The following is a 19,684-nucleotide window of genomic DNA, read 5'->3' as shown; positions in this document are numbered from 1 at the left end:
TGAGATCCATTCAGCCAACTGGCACTGCAGGAAATGAGTCAGCCAATAAAGAGGCCGATGACAACTCAACTGTAATTCTAATGGCCGGAATAAAACCCGAAGAACAACAACTGCAGGTCAGGGAGTGGTTAAAGGGACACCCCGGGGCGACACCTGTGCAGATCTGGAATGAGTTTATTACAATATAAATCCTGAATAGTAATAATCAAAATATAAACATTGTACATTTATTATAATAATAATATTATACAGAGTGCTGCTAATGTTCCGCAGCTGGACGGACGGAGTGTACTCGGCTCTGCCCAGTCCCTGGTCCCTCCAACCCTTCCAGAATAATAATACATCAATGGGTGGAGACGTGACGCACGGCACACCCAACTCCACACTTTATAGTCTCTCTCCTTCCCTCGCTGTGCATAGAGAACACCGACACCCAGCTACACGGCACTGTACAATACTACACTGACACCCAGCTACACGGCACTGTACAATACTACACTGACACCCAGCTACACTGACACCCAGCTACACGGCACTGTACAATACTACACTGACACCCAGCTACACGGCACTGTACAATACTACACTGACACCCAGCTACACGGCACTGTACAATACTACACTGACACCCAGCTACACGGCACTGTACAATACTACACTGATACCCAGCTACACGGCACTGTACAATACTACACTGACACCCAGCTACACGGCACTGTACAATACTACACTGACACCCAGCTACACGGCACTGTACAATACTACACTGACACCCAGCTACACGGCACTGTACAATACTACACTGATACCCAGCTACACGGCACTGTACAATACTACACTGACACCCAGCTACACGGCACTGTACAATACTACACTGACACCCAGCTACACGGCACTGTACAATACTACACTGACACCCAGCTACACGGCACTGTACAATACTACACTGACACCCAGCTACACGGCACTGTACAATACTACACTGACACCCTGCTACACGGCACTGTACAATACTACACTGACACCCTGTCCAGGTAGAGAATAGCACACAGGTGGAATACGCCCCCATCTCGCCCCCCTATACCTACTGATCACACCTGTGCCATATAACACACTTCACCATGGGGAGATTCCGTCATCTTCATCCTCTTCTTCTCTGCCTCCCCCTCCTCATCTCCGCTCTCACCGACAAGCAGAAGAAACTCATCGTCGACAAACACAACTTCTACCGATCCAACACCGACCCCCCCGCCGCCGACATGAGGATACTGGTGAGAGAAAACCCCTCCGTACAGCGCTACAGTATATGTCTTCTAATAATAGTGTGTGACTGTGGGGGAGGGGACATTAGAGTGTAAGCTCCTCTGTACAGAGACTGATGTGACTGTGGGGGAGGGGACATTAGAGTGTAAGCTCCTCTGTACAGAGACTGATGTGACTGTGGGGGGAGGGGACATTAGAGTGTAAGCTCCTCTGTACAGAGACTGATGTGACTGTGGGGGGGAGGGGACATTAGAGTGTAAGCTCCTCTGTACAGAGACTGATGTGACTGTGGGGGGGAGGGGACATTAGAGTGTAAGCTCCTCTGTACAGAGACTGATGTGACTGTGGGGGAGGGGACATTAGAGTGTAAGCTCCTCTGTACAGAGACTGATGTGACTGTGGGGGAGGGGACATTAGAGTGTAAGCTCCTCTGTACAGAGACTGATGTGACTGTGGGGGAGGGGACATTAGAGTGTAAGCTCCTCTGTACAGAGACTGATGTGACTGTGGGGGGAGGGGACATTAGAGTGTAAGCTCCTCTGTACAGAGACTGATGTGACTGTGGGGGGGAGGGGACATTAGAGTGTAAGCTCCTCTGTACAGAGACTGATGTGACTGTGGGGGGGAGGGGACATTAGAGTGTAAGCTCCTCTGTACAGAGACTGATGTGACTGTGGGGGGGGGGGGACATTAGAGTGTAAGCTCCTCTGTACAGAGACTGATGTGACTGTGGGGGAGGGGACATTAGAGTGTAAGCTCCTCTGTACAGAGACTGATGTAACTGTGGGGGGAGGGGACATTAGAGTGTAAGCTCCTCTGTACAGAGACTGATGTGACTGTGGGGGGAGGGGACATTAGAGTGTAAGCTCCTCTGTACAGAGACTGATGTGACTGTGGGGGGAGGGGACATTAGAGTGTAAGCTCCTCTGTACAGAGACTGATGTGACTGTGGGGGGAGGGGACATTAGAGTGTAAGCTCCTCTGTACAGAGACTGATGTGACTGTGGGGGGAGGGGACATTAGAGTGTAAGCTCCTCTGTACAGAGACAGATGTGACTGTGGGGGAGGCGACATTAGAGTGTAAGCTCCTCTGTACAGAGACTGATGTGACTATGGGGGGAGGGGACATTAGAGTGTAAGCTCCTCTGTACAGAGACAGATGTGACTGTGGGGGAGGGGACATTAGAGTGTAAGCTCCTCTGTACAGAGACTGATGTGACTGGGGGGGGGGGACATTAGAGTGTAAGCTCCTCTGTACAGAGACTGATGTGACTGTGGGGGGAGGGGACATTAGAGTGTAAGCTCCTCTGTACAGAGACTGATGTGACTGTGGGGGGGGAGGGGACATTAGAGTGTAAGCTCCTCTGTACAGAGACTGATGTGACTGTGGGGGGAGAGGACATTAGAGTGTAAGCTCCTCTGTACAGAGACTGATGTGACTGTGGGGGGGGGGGACATTAGAGTGTAAGCTCCTCTGTACAGAGACTGATGTGACTGTGGGGGGAGGGGACATTAGAGTGTAAGCTCCTCTGTACAGAGACTGATGTGACTGTGGGGGGAGGGGACATTAGAGTGTAAGCTCCTCTGTACAGAGACTGATGTGACTGTGGGGGGAGGGGACATTAGAGTGTAAGCTCCTCTGTACAGAGACAGATGTGACTGTGGGGGAGGGGACATTAGAGTGTAAGCTCCTCTGATGGACAGTAATAGGATGGTGTTGGGTTCTCACTTGTGTGATGAGCGATATGTGAATCGCATGTGACGTTTGTGCCGTGTGATTTTAGCCTCACAAACGGTATGAAATCGCATTGCAATCGCACCAAAATGGTGCCGGATCCCTTTTATGGTCGGCACTGGAATCGGATCACATCGGTTCTGATTCAGTTCTGATTCCGGCACCTTTTCACAGTCACTGCAATCTGCTCCGGGGGTGTCGTTACCTTTACATTGGCACCCCCAGCGGTTGGCAGACCTCAGTGTGTGATTCAGGTGCGATGCGGGAACCAGTACTGAATCGCAGCGTTTCCCACAGTACACAGCCGGGGATTCAGTGAGTTGTATGACCTCTTTGTAGTAGACGGGTCGGACCTCTTTGTAGTAGACGGGTCGGATCTCTTGGTAGTAGACGGGTCGGATCTCTTTGTAGTAAACGGGTCGGACCTCTTTGTAGTAGACGGGTCGGACCTCTTTGTAGTAGACGGGTCGGACCTCTTTGTAGTAGACGGGTCGGACCTCTTTGTAGTAGACGGGTCGGATCTCTTTGTAGTAGACGGGTCGGATCTCTTTGTAGTAGACGGGTCGGACCTCTTTGTAGTAGACGGGTCGGACCTCTTGGTAGTAGACGGGTCGGACCTCTTGGTAGTAGACGGGTCGGATCTCTTGGTAGTAGACGGGTCGGATCTCTTTGTAGTAAAGGGGTCGGATCTCTTTTTAGTAGACGGGTCGGACCTATTTGTAGTAGACGGGTCGGACCTCTTGGTAGTAGACGGGTCGGATCTCTTTGTAGTAAAGGGTCGGATCTCTTGGTAGTAGACGGGTCGGACCTCTTTGTAGTAGACGGGTCGGACCTCTTGGTAGTAGACGGGTCGGATCTCTTGGTAGTAGACGGGTCGGACCTCTTTGTAGTAGACGGGTCGGACCTCTTTGTAGTAGACGGGTCGGACCTCTTTGTAGTAGACGGGTCGGATCTCTTTGTAGTAGACGGGTCGGATCTCTTTGTAGTAGACGGGTCGGATCTCTTTGTAGTAGACGGGTCGGACCTCTTGGTAGTAGACGGGTCGGATCTCTTTGTAGTAAAGGGTCGGATCTCTTGGTAGTAGACGGGTCGGACCTCTTTGTAGTAGACGGGTCGGACCTCTTGGTAGTAGACGGGTCGGATCTCTTGGTAGTAGACGGGTCGGACCTCTTTGTAGTAGACGGGTCGGACCTCTTTGTAGTAGACGGGTCGGACCTCTTTGTAGTAGACGGGTCGGATCTCTTTGTAGTAGACGGGTCGGATCTCTTGGTAGTAGACGGGTCGGATCTCTTTGTAGTAGACGGGTCGGATCTCTTTGTAGTAGACGGGTCGGACCTCTTTGTAGTAGACGGGTCGGATCTCTTGGTAGTAGACGGGTCGGACCTCTTGGTAGTAGACGGGTCGGACCTCTTGGTAGTAGACGGGTCGGACCTCTTTGTAGTAGATGGGTCGGACCTCTTTGTAGTAGACGGGTCGGATCTCTTTGTAGTAGACGGGTTGGACCTCTTTGTAGTAGACGGGTCGGATCTCTTGGTAGTAGACGGGTCGGATCTCTTGGTAGTAGACGGGTCGGACCTCTTTGTAGTAGACGGGTCGGACCTCTTTGTAGTAGACGGGTCGGACCTCTTTGTAGTAGACGGGTCGGATCTCTTTGTAGTAGACGGGTCGGATCTCTTGGTAGTAGACGGGTCGGATCTCTTTGTAGTAGACGGGTCGGATCTCTTTGTAGTAGACGGGTCGGATCTCTTTGTAGTAGACGGGTCGGACCTCTTTGTAGTAGACGGGTCGGATCTCTTGGTAGTAGACGGGTCGGACCTCTTTGTAGTAGACGGGTCGGACCTCTTTGTAGTAGACGGGTCGGATCTCTTTGTAGTAGACGGGTTAAACCTCTTTGTTGTAGACGGGTCGGACCTCTTTGTAGTAGACGGGTCGGACCTCTTGGTAGTAGACGGGTCGGACCTCTTTGTAGTAGACGGGTCGGACCTCTTTGTAGTAGACGGGTCGGATCTCTTTGTAGTAGACGGGTTGGACCTCTTTGTAGTAGACGGGTCGGATCTCTTGGTAGTAGACGGGTCGGATGTCTTGGTAGTAGACGGGTCGGACCTCTTGGTAGTAGACGGGTCGGATCTCTTTGTAGTAGACGGGTCGGATCTCTTTGTAGTAGACGGGTCGGATCTCTTTGTAGTAGACGGGTCGGACCTCTTTGTAGTAGACGGGTCGGACCTGTTTGTAGTAGACGGGTCGGACCTGTTTGTAGTAGACGGGTCGGATCTCTTTGTAGTAGACGGGTCGGACCTCTTTGTAGTAGACGGGTCGGACCTCTTTGTAGTAGACGGGTCGGACCTCTTTGTAGTAGACGGGTCGGACCTCTTTGTAGTAGACGGGTCGGATCTCTTGGTAGTAGACGGGTCGGACCTCTTTGTAGTAGACGGGTCGGACCTCTTTGTAGTAGACGGGTCGGACCTCTTTGTAGTAGACGGGTCGGACCTCTTGGTAGTAGACGGGTCGGATCTCTTGGTAGTAGACGGGTCGGATCTCTTGGTAGTAGACGGGTCGGACCTCTTGGTAGTAGACGGGTCGGTTCTCTTGGTAGTAGACGGGTCGGACCTCTTGGTAGTAGACGGGTCGGATTTCTCTTTGTAGTAGACGGGTCGGATCTCTTTGTAGTAGACGGGTCGGATCTCTTTGTAGTAGACGGGTCGGACCTCTTGGTAGTAGACGGGTCGGATCTCTTGGTAGTAGACGGGTCGGATCTCTTGGTAGTAGACGGGTCGGACCTCTTGGTAGTAGACGGGTCGGATCTCTTGGTAGTAGACGGGTCGGACCTCTTGGTAGTAGACGGGTCGGATTTCTCTTTGTAGTAGACGGGTCGGATCTCTTTGTAGTAGACGGGTCGGATCTCTTTGTAGTAGACGGGTCGGACCTCTTGGTAGTAGACGGGTCGGACCTCTTGGTAGTAGACGGGTCGGACCTCTTGGTAGTAGACGGGTCGGACCTCTTGGTAGTAGACGGGTCGGATCTCTTTGTAGTAGACGGGTCGGATCTCTTTGTAGTAGACGGGTCGGATCTCTTTGTAGTAGACGGGTCATTGAGGGGACCATGAATGCCAACATGTACTGTGACATACTGAAGCAGAGCATGATCCCCTCCCTTCAGAGACTGGACCGCAGGGCAGTATTCCAACATGATAACCACCCCAAACACACCTCCAACACCACCACTGCCTTGCTAAAGAAGCTGAGGGTAAAGGTGATGGACTGGCCAAGCATGTCTCCAGACCTAAACCCTATTGGTCATCTGTGGGACATCCTCAGAGGGAAGGTGGAGGAGGGGAAGGTCTCCAACATCCACCAGCTCCGTGATGTCATCATGGGGGAGGGGAAGAGGACTCCAGTGGTGACCTGTGAAGCTCTGCTGACCTCCATGCCCAAGAGGGTGAAGGCAGTGCTGGAAAATAATGGCGGCCGCACAAAATATTCACACTTTTTGGGCCCAATTTGAACATTTTCCCTTAGGGGTGTACTGACTTTTGTTGCCAGCGGTTTAGACATTAATGGTTGTGTGTTGAGTTATTTGGAGGGGACAGGAAATTTACACTGTTATACAAGCTGTACACTCACTACTTTACATTGTAGACAAGTGTCATTTCTTCAGTGTTGTCACATGAGAAGAGAGAAGGAATGTGAGTGAGGGGTGTACTTACTTTTGTCACATACTGTATACACAAATCCTTGGCAGTGGAGGAGGGACTATTGATGGTTGAGGGGCTGTCAGTGAGGGGGGAGGGTCTATTGATGGGTGAGGGGCTGTCAGTGAGGGGGGAGGGACTATTGATGGGTGAGGGACTGTCAGTGAGGGGGGAGGGTCTATTGATGGGCGAGGGACTGTCAGTGAGGGGGGAGGGTCTATTGATGGGTGAGGGGCTGTCAGTGAGGGGGGAGGGACTATTGATGGGTGAGGGACTGTCAGTGAGGGGGAGGGTCTATTGATGGGTGAGGGACTGTCAGTGAGGGGGAGGGACTATTGATGGGTGAGGGGCTGTCAGTGAGGGGGGGGGGGACTATTGATGGGCGAGGGACTGTCAGTGAGGGGGGAGGGACTATTGATGGGTGAGGGGCTGTCAGTGAGGGGGGAGGGACTATTGATGGGTGACGGGCTGTCAGTGAGGGGGGAGGGACTATTGATGGGTGAGGGGCTGTCAGCGAGGAGGGAGGGACTATTGATGGGTGAGGGACTGTCAGTGAGGGGGAGGGTCTATTGATGGGTGAGGGACTGTCAGTGAGGGGGAGGGACTATTGATGGGTGAGGGGCTGTCAGTGAGGGGGAGGGTCTATTGATGGGTGAGGGGCTGTCAGTGAGGGGGGAGGGACTATTGATGGGTGAGGGGCTGTCAGTGAGGGGGGAGGGACTATTGATGGGCGAGGGACTGTCAGTGAGGGGGGAGGGACTATTGATGGGCGAGGGACTGTCAGTGAGGGGGGAGGGTCTATTGATGGGCGAGGGACTGTCAGTGAGGGGGGAGGGACTATTGATGGGTGAGGGACTGTCAGTGAGGGGGGAGGGACTATTGATGGGTGATGGGCTGTCAGTGAGGGGGGAGGGACTATTGATGGGTGAGGGACTGTCAGTGAGGGGGGAGGGACTATTGATGGGTGACGGGCTGTCAGTGAGGGGGGGAGGGACTATTGATGGGCGAGGGACTGTCAGTGAGGGGGGAGGGTCTATTGATGGGTGACGGGCTGTCAGTGAGGGGGGAGGGACTATTGATGGGTGAGGGACTGTCAGTGAGGGGGGAGGGACTATTGATGGGTGAGGGGCTGTCAGTGAGGGGGGAGGGACTATTGATGGGTGAGGGGCTGTCAGTGAGGGGGGAGGGACTATTGATGGGTGAGGGGCTGTCAGTGAGGGGGGAGGGACTATTGATGGGTGAGGGACTGTCAGTGAGGGGGGGAGGGACTATTGATGGGCGAGGGACTGTCAGTGAGGGGGGAGGGACTATTGATGGGCGAGGGACTGTCAGTGAGGGGGGAGGGACTATTGATGGGCGAGGGACTGTCAGTGAGGGGGGAGGGACTATTGATGGGCGAGGGACTGTCAGTGAGGGGGAGGGACTATTGATGGGTGAGGGGCTGTCAGTGAGGGGGAGGGACTATTGATGGGTGAGGGACTGTCAGTGAAGGGGGAGGGACTATTGATGGGTGAGGGACTGTCAGTGAGGGGGGAGGGACTATTGATGGGCGAGGGACTGTCAGTGAGTGGGAGGGACTATTGATGGGCGAGGGACTGTCAGTGAGGGGGAGGGACTATTGATGGGTGAGGGGCTGTTAGTGAGGGGGGAGGGACTATTGATGGGTGAGGGACTGTCAGTGAGGGGGGAGGGACTATTGATGGGCGAGGGACTGTCAGTGAGGGACTATTGATGGGCGAGGGACTGTCAGTGAGGGGGAGGGACTATTGATGGGTGAGGGGCTGTCAGTGAGGGGGGAGGGACTATTGATGGGCGAGGGACTGTCAGTGAGGGGGGAGAGACTATTGATGGGCGAGGGACTGTCAGTGAGGGGGGAGGGACTATTGATGGGTGAGGGACTGTCAGTGAGGGGGGAGGGACTATTGATGGGTGAGGGGCTGTCAGTGAGGGGGGAGGGACTATTGATGGGTGAGGGACTGTCAGTGAGGGGGGAGGGACTATTGATGGGTGAGGGACTGTCAGTGAGGGGGGAGGGACTATTGATGGGTGAGGGGCTGTCAGGGAGGGGGGAGGGACTATTGATGGGTGAGGGGCTGTCAGTGAGGGGGGAGGGACTATTGATGGGTGAGGGGCTGTCAGTGAGGGGGAGGGACTATTGATGGGTGAGGGGCTGTCAGTGAGGGGGGAGGGACTATTGATGGGTGAGGGACTGTCAGTAAGGGGGAGGGACTATCCATGGATATCTTAAAGGGGAACAGTGGAGATCAGAAAGCATTTTCCCGATTGGGTGGTCCATTTCCCAGCAACAACGATTGGCTGGAGGATGTTTGGCTCTCCCCGTGGATGTGAGATTGGATAATATCTCATGTGTATGGGACACTGGCTGGAAGCAGATTTTGGCTCCCACATTGGGCAGAAGATTCGGTTTCGGCTCCTATGTAGTTCTTAGGCTTTCAGGTTTGGCTTCTAGAAAATTCAAATGAAAAAATGGATATAAATGGCACAGATCCGACCATTGAAGATCGGGCTCTATGGGATCCACTTTCTCATTAGACGTGACTCCTCCCCTCTGAGGCATTTCACCCAATGGGCTTAACCCTAAACCCAGCCTCTTATGATTTATTCCATTGAGTGAAATGCGTCGGGACAGAGTCTTGTCTGACAAGGAAGAGAACGTCGGGCTCTTCGGGCACAGATAAAGGTTGTGCGGAATGTGCGTGTGTATGTCCATAAAGACATGGTGTGACCAGTAGGGATGAGCTTTGAGTTCGACTCGAACATCGCCCGTTCACCGAAGAGTGAACTATTTGGGGTGTTCGCGGCAAATTCGAAAAGCCGGAAAACACCCTGTACAAGTCTATGGGAGAAATCTAAAGTGCTCATTTTAAAGGCTAATATGCAAGTTACTGTCCTAAAAAGTGTTTGGAGACCCGGCTCCTGCCCCAGGGGAGTGTTTGGGGACCCGGGTCCTGCCCCAGAGGAGTGTTTGGGGACCCAGCTCCTGCCCCAGGGGAGTGTTTGGGGACCCAGCTCCTGCCCCAGGGGAGTGTTTGGGGACCCAGCTCCTGCCCCAGGGGAGTGTTTGGGGACCCGGGTCCTGCCCCAGAGGAGTGTTTGGGGACCCGGGTCCTGCCCCAGAGGAGTGTTTGGGGACCCGCGTCCTGCCCCAGGGGAGTGTTTGGGGACCTGGGTCCTGCCCCAGGGGAGTGTTTGGGGACCCGGGTCCTGCCCCAGGGGAGTGTTTGGGGACCCGGGTCCTGCCCCAGAGGAGTGTTTGGGGACCCGGGTCCTGCCCCAGGGGAGTGTTTGGGGACCCGGGTCCTGCCCCAGGGGAGTGTTTGGGGACCTGGGTCCTGCCCCAGGGGAGTGTTTGGAGACCCGGGTCCTGCCCCAGAGGAGTGTTTGGGGACCCGGGTCCTGCCCCAGGGGAGTGTTTGGGGACCTGGGTCCTGCCCCAGGGGAGTGTTTGGGGACCCGGGTCCTGCCCCAGGGGAGTGTTTGGGGACCCGGGTCCTGCCCCAGGGGACATGTATCAATGCAAAAAAAGTTTTAAAAACTGCAGTTTTTTCAGGAGCAGTGATTTTAATAATGATTAAAGTGAAACAATAAAAGTGTAATATTCCTTTAAATGTCGTACCTGGGGGTGTGTATAGTATGCCTGTGAAGGGGCGCATGTTTCCCGTGCTTAGAACTGTCCCTGCACAAAGTGTCATTTCTGCAGGAAAAAAAGTCTTTTATAATCACTTTGAATTGTCTTCCCGTAATACAGAGAACGCTCAATGAGGGTTCTCTGTATCAGCCGACAATTCATTCATTGATAAAAAAAAAGCGTGGGGGTTCCCCTGAATTCAATTACCAGGCCCTTCAGGTCTGGTATGGGTATTAAGGGGAACCCCGTGTCAAATAAAAAAAAAAATTGACGTGGGGGTGCCCCTAAAAATCCTTACCAGACCCTTTATCCGAGCACACAACCTGGCAGGGCAAAGGAAAAGAGGGGGGGATGAGAGAGTGGCCCCCCCTCCCTCCTGAACCATACCAGGCCGCATGCCCTCAACATTGGGAGGATGCTTTGGGGGTCTGTGACCCCTCAAAGCAACATGTCCCCATGTTGATGAGGACAAGGGCCTCATCCCCACAACCCTGGCTGGTGGTTGTGGGGGTCTGCGGGCGGGGGGCTTATCAGAATCTGGAAGCCCCCTTTAACAAGGGGACCCCCAGATCCCACCCCCCCCTGTTTGAAATGGTAAGGGGGTACAAAAGTACCCCTACCATTTCACAAAGAAAGTGTAAAAAATTGTTAAATAAGACAAACACACTTTTGAAAAATTCCTTTATTAAAAAATAAAAAATAAAAAAAAGATTCCAGCGGTGGTAATCCACTCTTGCTATCCGGCGACGGACGGTCATCTCTCCGGGGTCCAGCGATGGCTGATCCGATCCAGCGACGGGTGATTTTCAGTCCAGCGCAGTCCATCCATGCATCCATCTTCTGTCTCCACTGAGGAGACACTGCGGGGATCCCATCGCTGACGTTTCTTATATGCGGAGGGCGGGGCCACCCGTCACCTGACCCCGCCCCCTCTGACGCTAGTGAGGGAAGCCATGGGGTTCCCCAGTGACGTATGGGTGACCCCGCCCCCCTCTGATGTAATGCAGGTTTCCGTTACATCAGAGGGGGGCGGGGTCACCCATACGTCATTGGGGAACCCCTGGCTTCCCCATTTGCGTCAGAGGGGGGCGGGGTCAGGTGACGGGTGACTCCGCCCTCCGCATATAAGAAACCTCAGCGCCGGGATCCCCGCAGTGTCTCCCCAGTGGAGACAGAAGATGGATGGATTCGCTGTGCTGGATCAGATCATCCATCGCTGGACCCCGGAGATCCGTCGCTGGACCCCGGAGAGATGATCGTCCATCGCTGGATAGCAAGAGTGGATTACCACCGCTGGAATCTTTTTTTTATTTTTTATTTTTTAATAAAGGAATTTTTCAAAAGTGTGTTTGTCTTATTTAACTATTTTTTACACTTTCTTTGTGAAATGGTAGGGGTACTTTTGTACCCCCTTACCATTTCAAACAGGGGGGGGTGGGATCTGGGGGTCCCCTTGTTAAAGGGGGCTTCCAGATTCTGATAAGCCCCCCGCCCGCAGACCCCCACAACCACCGGCCAGGGTTGTGGGGATGAGGCCCTTCTCCACATCAACATGGGGGCATGGTGCTTTGAGGGGTCACAGACCCCCAAAGCATCCTCCCAATGTTGAGGGCATGTGGCCTGGTACGGTTTGGTGGGGGGTGTGTTCTCTCCTCTTTTCCTGCGGCCTGCCAGGTTGCGTGCTCGGATAAAGGGTCTGATATGGATTTTTAGGGGGACTCCCACGTCAATTTTTTTTTTTTAATTTGACACGGGGTTCCCCTTAATATCCATACCAGACCTGAAGGGCCTGGTAATTGAATTTAGGGGAACCCCACCCAGGTCCCCAAACACTTTTTAGGACAGTAACTTGCATATTAGCCTTTAAAATGAGCACTTTAGATTGTGAACGTTCGAGTCCCAAAGACTTTAATAGGGTTCTAAAATTCGCACAAAGTTTAGGTCTGTTTGCGGGTTCTGGTGCGAACCAAACTGGGGGGGGGGAGGGGGTGTTCGGCTCATCCTTAGTGGCCAATTTGGTGTGAAGGAACTCTCCTGTACAGAATCCTGGTGAAAGGGAATGGTGAGTCAGGTCTTCTCATCCAACATCAGTTCCTGATCTCACTAATCGGCTCAATTTTACACAGACACCCTCCAACATCTTGTGGTAAGTCTTCACAAAAGAGTGGAGGATGGGATAGCCATGAAGAGTGGAGGATGGGATAGTCATGAAGAGTGGAGGATGGGATAGACATGAAGAGTGGAGGATGGGATAGCCAGAAAGAGTGGAGGATGGGATAGCCAGAAAGAGTGGAGGATGGGATAGTCATGAAGAGTGGAGGATGGGATAGTCATGAAGAGTGGAGGATGGGATAGCCATGAAGAGTGGAGGATGGGATAGCAATGAAGAGTGGAGGATGGGATAGCCATGAAGAGTGGAGGATGGGATAGCCATGAAGAATGGAGGATGGTATAGCCAGAAAGAGTGGAGGATGGGATAGCCATGAAGAGTGGAGGATGGGATAGCCATGAAGAGTGGAGGATGGGATAGACATGAAGAGTGGAGGATGGGATAGTCATGAAGAGTGGAGGATGGGATAGCCATGAAGAGTGGAGGATGGGATAGCCATGAAGAGTGGAGGATGGTATAGCCAGAAAGAGTGGAGGATGGGATAGCCATGAAGAATGGAGGATGGGATAGCCATGAAGAGTGGAGGATGGTATAGCCAGAAAGAGTGGAGGATGGGATAGTCATGAAGAGTGGAGGATGGGATAGCCATGAAGAGTGGAGGATGGGATAGTCATGAAGAGTGGAGGATGGGATAGCCAGAAAGAGTGGAGGATGGGATAGACATGAAGAGTGGAGGATGGGATAGTCATGAAGAGTGGAGGATGGGATAGCCATGAAGAGTGGAGGATGGGATAGACATGAAGAGTGGAGGATGGGATAGTCATGAAGAGTGGAGGATGGGATAGCCATGAAGAGTGGAGGATGGGATAGCCATGAAGAGTGGAGGATGGTATAGCCAGAAAGAGTGGAGGATGGGATAGCCATGAAGAATGGAGGATGGGATAGCCATGAAGAGTGGAGGATGGTATAGCCAGAAAGAGTGGAGGATGGGATAGTCATGAAGAGTGGAGGATGGGATAGCCAGAAAGAGTGGAGGATGGGATAGCCATGAAGAGTGGAGGATGGGATAGCCATGAAGAGTGGAGGATGGTATAGCCAGAAAGAGTGGAGGATGGGATAGCCATGAAGAATGGAGGATGGGATAGCCATGAAGAGTGGAGGATGGTATAGCCAGAAAGAGTGGAGGATGGGATAGTCATGAAGAGTGGAGGATGGGATAGCCATGAAGAGTGGAGGATGGGATAGTCATGAAGAGTGGAGGATGGGATAGCCAGAAAGAGTGGAGGATGGGATAGCCATGAAGAGTGGAGGATGGGATAGCCATGAAGAGTGGAGGATGGGATAGACATGAAGAGTGGAGGATGGGATAGTCATGAAGAGTGGAGGATGGGATAGTCATGAAGAGTGGAGGATGGGATAGCCATGAAGAGTGGAGGATGGGATAGCCATGAAGAGTGGAGGATGGGATAGCCATGAAGAGTGGAGGATGGGATAGCCATGAAGAGTGGAGGATGGGATAGCCATGAAGAGTGGAGGATGGGATAGCCATGAAGAGTGGAGGATGGGATAGTCATGAAGAGTGGAGGATGGGATAGCAATGAAGAGTGGAGGATGGGATAGCCATGAAGAATGGAGGATGGGATAGCCATGAAGAGTGGAGGATGGGATAGTCATGAAGAGTGGAGGATGGGATAGCAATGAAGAGTGGAGGATGGGATAGCCATGAAGAGTGGAGGATGGGATAGCCATGAAGAGTGGAGGATGGGATAGCCATGAAGAGTGGAGGATGGGATAGTCATGAAGAGTGGAGGATGGGATAGCCATGAAGAGTGGAGGATGGGATAGCCATGAAGAGTGGAGGATGGTATAGCCAGAAAGAGTGGAGGATGGGATAGCCAGAAAGAGTGGAGGATGGGATAGCCATGAAGAGTGGAGGATGGGATAGTCATGAAGAGTGGAGGATGGGATAGCCATGAAGAGTGGAGGATGGGATAGCCATGAAGAGTGGAGGATGGGATAGCCATGAAGAGTGGAGGATGGGATAGCCATGAAGAGTGGAGGATGGGATAGACATGAAGAGTGGAGGATGGGATAGTCATGAAGAGTGGAGGATGGGATAGTCATGAAGAGTGGAGGATGGGATAGCCATGAAGAGTGGAGGATGGGATAGCCATGAAGAGTGGAGGATGGGATAGCCATGAAGAGTGGAGGATGGGATAGCCATGAAGAGTGGAGGATGGGATAGCCATGAAGAGTGGAGGATGGGATAGCCATGAAGAGTGGAGGATGGTATAGCCAGAAAGAGTGGAGGATGGGATAGCCATGAAGAATGGAGGATGGGATAGCCATGAAGAGTGGAGGATGGTATAGCCAGAAAGAGTGGAGGATGGGATAGCCATGAAGAATGGAGGATGGGATAGCCATGAAGAGTGGAGGATGGTATAGCCAGAAAGAGTGGAGGATGGGATAGTCATGAAGAGTGGAGGATGGGATAGCCATGAAGAGTGGAGGATGGGATAGCCATGAAGAGTGGAGGATGGTATAGCCAGAAAGAGTGGAGGATGGGATAGCCATGAAGAATGGAGGATGGGATAGCCATGAAGAGTGGAGGATGGTATAGCCAGAAAGAGTGGAGGATGGGATAGTCATGAAGAGTGGAGGATGGGATAGCCAGAAAGAGTGGAGGATGGGATAGCCAGAAAGAGTGGAGGATGGGATAGCCATGAAGAGTGGAGGATGGGATAGCCATGAAGAGTGGAGGATGGTATAGCCAGAAAGAGTGGAGGATGGGATAGCCATGAAGAATGGAGGATGGGATAGCCATGAAGAGTGGAGGATGGTATAGCCAGAAAGAGTGGAGGATGGGATAGTCATGAAGAGTGGAGGATGGGATAGCCATGAAGAGTGGAGGATGGGATAGTCATGAAGAGTGGAGGATGGGATAGCCAGAAAGAGTGGAGGATGGGATAGCCATGAAGAGTGGAGGATGGGATAGCCATGAAGAGTGGAGGATGGGATAGACATGAAGAGTGGAGGATGGGATAGTCATGAAGAGTGGAGGATGGGATAGTCATGAAGAGTGGAGGATGGGATAGCCATGAAGAGTGGAGGATGGGATAGCCATGAAGAGTGGAGGATGGGATAGCCATGAAGAGTGGAGGATGGGATAGCCATGAAGAGTGGAGGATGGGATAGCCATGAAGAGTGGAGGATGGGATAGCCATGAAGAGTGGAGGATGGGATAGTCATGAAGAGTGGAGGATGGGATAGCAATGAAGAGTGGAGGATGGGATAGCCATGAAGAGTGGAGGATGGGATAGCCATGAAGAGTGGAGGATGGGATAGTCATGAAGAGTGGAGGATGGGATAGCAATGAAGAGTGGAGGATGGGATAGCCATGAAGAGTGGAGGATGGGATAGCCATGAAGAGTGGAGGATGGGATAGCCATGAAGAGTGGAGGATGGGATAGTCATGAAGAGTGGAGGATGGGATAGCCATGAAGAGTGGAGGATGGGATAGCCATGAAGAGTGGAGGATGGTATAGCCAGAAAGAGTGGAGGATGGGATAGCCAGAAAGAGTGGAGGATGGGATAGCCATGAAGAGTGGAGGATGGGATAGCCATGAAGAGTGGAGGATGGGATAGTCATGAAGAGTGGAGGATGGGATAGTCATGAAGAGTGGAGGATGGGATAGTCATGAAGAGTGGAGGATGGGATAGCCATGAAGAGTGGAGGATGGGATAGCCATGAAGAGTGGAGGATGGGATAGACATGAAGAGTGGAGGATGGGATAGTCATGAAGAGTGGAGGATGGGATAGTCATGAAGAGTGGAGGATGGGATAGCCATGAAGAGTGGAGGATGGGATAGCCATGAAGAGTGGAGGATGGGATAGCCATGAAGAGTGGAGGATGGGATAGCCATGAAGAGTGGAGGATGGGATAGCCATGAAGAGTGGAGGATGGGATAGCCATGAAGAGTGGAGGATGGGATAGCCATGAAGAGTGGAGGATGGGATAGCCATGAAGAGTGGAGGATGGGATAGCAATGAAGAGTGGAGGATGGGATAGCCATGAAGAGTGGAGGATGGGATAGCCATGAAGAGTGGAGGATGGGATAGCCATGAAGAGTGGAGGATGGGATAGTCATGAAGAGTGGAGGATGGGATAGTCATGAAGAGTGGAGGATGGGATAGCCATGAAGAGTGGAGGATGGGGTAGTCATGAAGAGTGGAGGATGGGATAGCCATGAAGAGTGGAGGATGGGGTAGTCATGAAGAGTGGAGGATGGGATAGCCATGAAGAGTGGAGGATGGGATAGCCATGAAGAGTGGAGGATGGGATAGTCATGAAGAGTGGAGGATGGGATAGTCATGAAGAGTGGAGGATGGGATAGCCATGAAGAGTGGAGGATGGGATAGCCATGAAGAGTGGAGGATGGGATAGCCATGAAGAGTGGAGGATGGGATAGTCATGAAGAGTGGAGGATGGGATAGCCATGAAGAGTGGAGGATGGGATAGCCATGAAGAGTGGAGGATGGGATAGCCATGAAGAGTGGAGGATGGGATAGCCAGGAAATCTGCCGATATGGCCGATATCTTTGGAGTCACAAGTCTCACCATTCCTAAAGACCCTTCACAGGGCAAATCAGTGACCTCCAACGGGCTCCACACACCTCCCCCGCTCCCCTCACTGGATACATCTCCTGCCAGCAGAGTCATTCTTAAATGTTGGATAAAACCAATTGCCCCTTCATCCAGATGATGATCGGGGGGCCGAAATCTCCAATGTATATCGGAATAGCGGGAAGGATGGTGGAGAACGTGGAACCCACAACGTGGTTCTTCGGGGGTGGAACCCCCAACGTGGTTCTTCGGGGGGTGGAACCCACAACGTGGTTGTTCGGGAGGTGGAACCCACAACGTGGTTCTTCGGGGGTGGAACCCCCAACGTGGTTCTTCGGGGGGTGGAACCCACAACGTGGTTGTTCGGGAGGCGGAACCCACAACGTGGTTCTTCGGGGGTGGAACCCCCAACGTGGTTCTTCGGGGGGTGGAACCCACAACGTGGTTGTTCGGGAGGCGGAACCCACAACGTGGTTCTTCGGGGGTGGAACCCCCAACGTGGTTCTTCAGGGGGTGGAACCCACAACGTGGTTCTTCGGGAGGCGGAACCCCCAACGTGGTTCTTCGGGGGGTGGAACCCACAACGTGGTTCTTCGGGGGGTGGAACCCACAACGTGGTTGTTCGGGGGGTGGAACCCACAACGTGGTTGTTCGGGAGGTGGAAGTCCTTCGTGGATCTCACTCAGAGCTCAATTCTCTTATGGCTCCAATTCACTTTACAACTTGGCATTGCCGGGGCAAATCTAACCAATACCCGGGGCAGGTTGTGCCCGAATATCACCCCCAACGTTGGCCTCTTCGGTACAGGATCTGTATTATGTCTTATTGTTTGTAACATTTTCACATTTTCTATGGGGTGCAATATTCCATACGGTTCTGCCCCTGGTCTCCAGCGGAGATCTTATATACCCCCCCAGGTGAGGAGGACTTCCCATATATTATAAATGAAGGTTACAGAACGGCTGATTTATCTTCATACCAAACACACGCCACAATGCTTGTTATGTTCATGGCGATCCGTGTAATGGCTGTGATGGGATCACAGAGGTATGTATGAGGCACGAGGTATGACAGATGATGCAATGAGGAGGAAGGGATGGAATGTGTGAGCTGTATTCCATATGTGTGTGGGGAGGTCTGAGACATCGAGCATGAAGAATGGGGTGTAATCAATGAGGAATGATGGCTGAGACATCGGATATTGAGGAGGAGATATGAGATTTATGACTGGGCAATAAACAGGGGTGTGAGATTAAGCAGATATGTCAGTACTGAAGTATGAGGAGTGAGGGATGAGGAATGAGGTACCTCCTCTCAGCTCCTCTCACCTCCTCTCACCTCCTCTCAGCTCCTCTCAGCTCCTCTCACCTCCTCTCAGCTCCTCTCACCTCCTCTCACCTCTTCTCACCTCCTCTCAGCTCCTCTCAGCTCCTCTCACCTCCTCTTACCTCCTCTCACCTCCTCTCACCTCCACTCACCTCCTCTCACCTCCTCTCAGCTCCTCTCACCTCCTCTCACCTCCTCTCACCTCTTCTCACCTCCTCTCACCTCCTCTCACCTCCTCTCACCTTCTCTCAGCTCCTCTCACCTCTTCTCACCTCCTCTCACCTCCTCTCACCTCCCCTCACCTCCCCTCAGCTCCTCTCACCTCCTCTCACCTCCTCTCACCTCTTCTCAGCTCCTCTCACCTCCTCTCACCTCCTCTCAGCTCCTCTCACCTCCTCTCAGCTCCTCTCACCTCCTCTCAGCTCCTTTCACCTCCTCTCACCTCCTCTCACCTCCTCTCACCTCCTCTCACTTCCTCTCACCTTCTCTCACCTCCTCTCACCTCCTCTCACCTCCTCTCAGCTCCTCTCACCTCCTCTCACCTCCTCTCACCTTCTCACCTCCTCTCAGCTCCTCTCACCTCCTCTCACCTCCTCTCACCTCCTCTCACCTTCTCTCACCTCCTCTCACCTCCTCTCACCTTCTCACCTCCTCTCAGCTCCTCTCACCTCCTCTCAGCTCCTCTCAGCTCCACAGGAAGACCAAGTTTTAAGTGTCCTTGTCCCCGTCAGGAGCCTCGGGCCCCGGGGGGATTCAGGGCAAGGCCCTCTGATTTTAGAGGACTTGTGTCCCCGTTGCACTTTTGTGTTTCACTCTTTAGGTGCGCACATTTGTTTTGCACGGTGAAGTTTTTGATTGTGTTTCACATTCCACAGGCTTTCAAAAAATTAAATAATGGATGTCGGCTCTGTGAAGGTCTCTGTTTTAGAGTTGGGTTCAGCTCCTCCGTGGATGTCGGCTTTGTGAAGACCTCTATGGACTGTTTTATGCCGTGTGCACACGATCGCACACGATCGCACACGATCGCACACGATAGCACACGATAGCACACGATCGCACACGATCGCACACGATAGCACACGATAGCACACGATCGCACACGATAGCACACGATAGCACACGATCGCACACGATCGCACACGATCGCACACGATAGCACACGATAGCACACGATAGCACACGATCGCACACGATAGCACACGATAGCACACGATCGCACACGATAGCACACGATAGCACACGATCGCACACGATCGCACACGATCGCACACGATAGCACACGATCGCA

The 19,684-nt window shown here is 52.7% G+C and overlaps 1 protein-coding gene across 2 annotated transcripts in view; it reads left to right on the top strand.

Annotated features, from left to right (window-relative positions):
- The first annotated feature begins 1,110 nt into the window (after positions 1–1,110).
- The window catches only part of LOC143975741 (uncharacterized), an 83,695-nt gene continuing 65,121 nt past the window's right edge, over positions 1,111–19,684 (top strand). For both annotated transcript variants that reach the window (XR_013272415.1, XM_077478240.1), the window contains exon 1: positions 1,111–1,271. Coding sequence is in view for 1 of the 2 variants with exons in the window: in XM_077478240.1 (XP_077334366.1) it covers positions 1,122–1,271 (150 nt within the window). In the remaining variant the exon portion in view is untranslated. The remainder of the gene's footprint in view (positions 1,272–19,684) is intronic.

Source organism: Lithobates pipiens, unplaced genomic scaffold, assembly GCF_037356315.1.
Source record: "Lithobates pipiens isolate NorthernLeopardFrog02 unplaced genomic scaffold, aLitPip1_a1.2 Scaffold_13, whole genome shotgun sequence".
In the NCBI taxonomy this organism is placed as follows: domain Eukaryota; kingdom Metazoa; phylum Chordata; class Amphibia; order Anura; family Ranidae; genus Lithobates; species Lithobates pipiens.
Note: the sequence above shows the minus strand (reverse complement) of the source record. Positions and strands in the feature narration are given on the sequence as shown.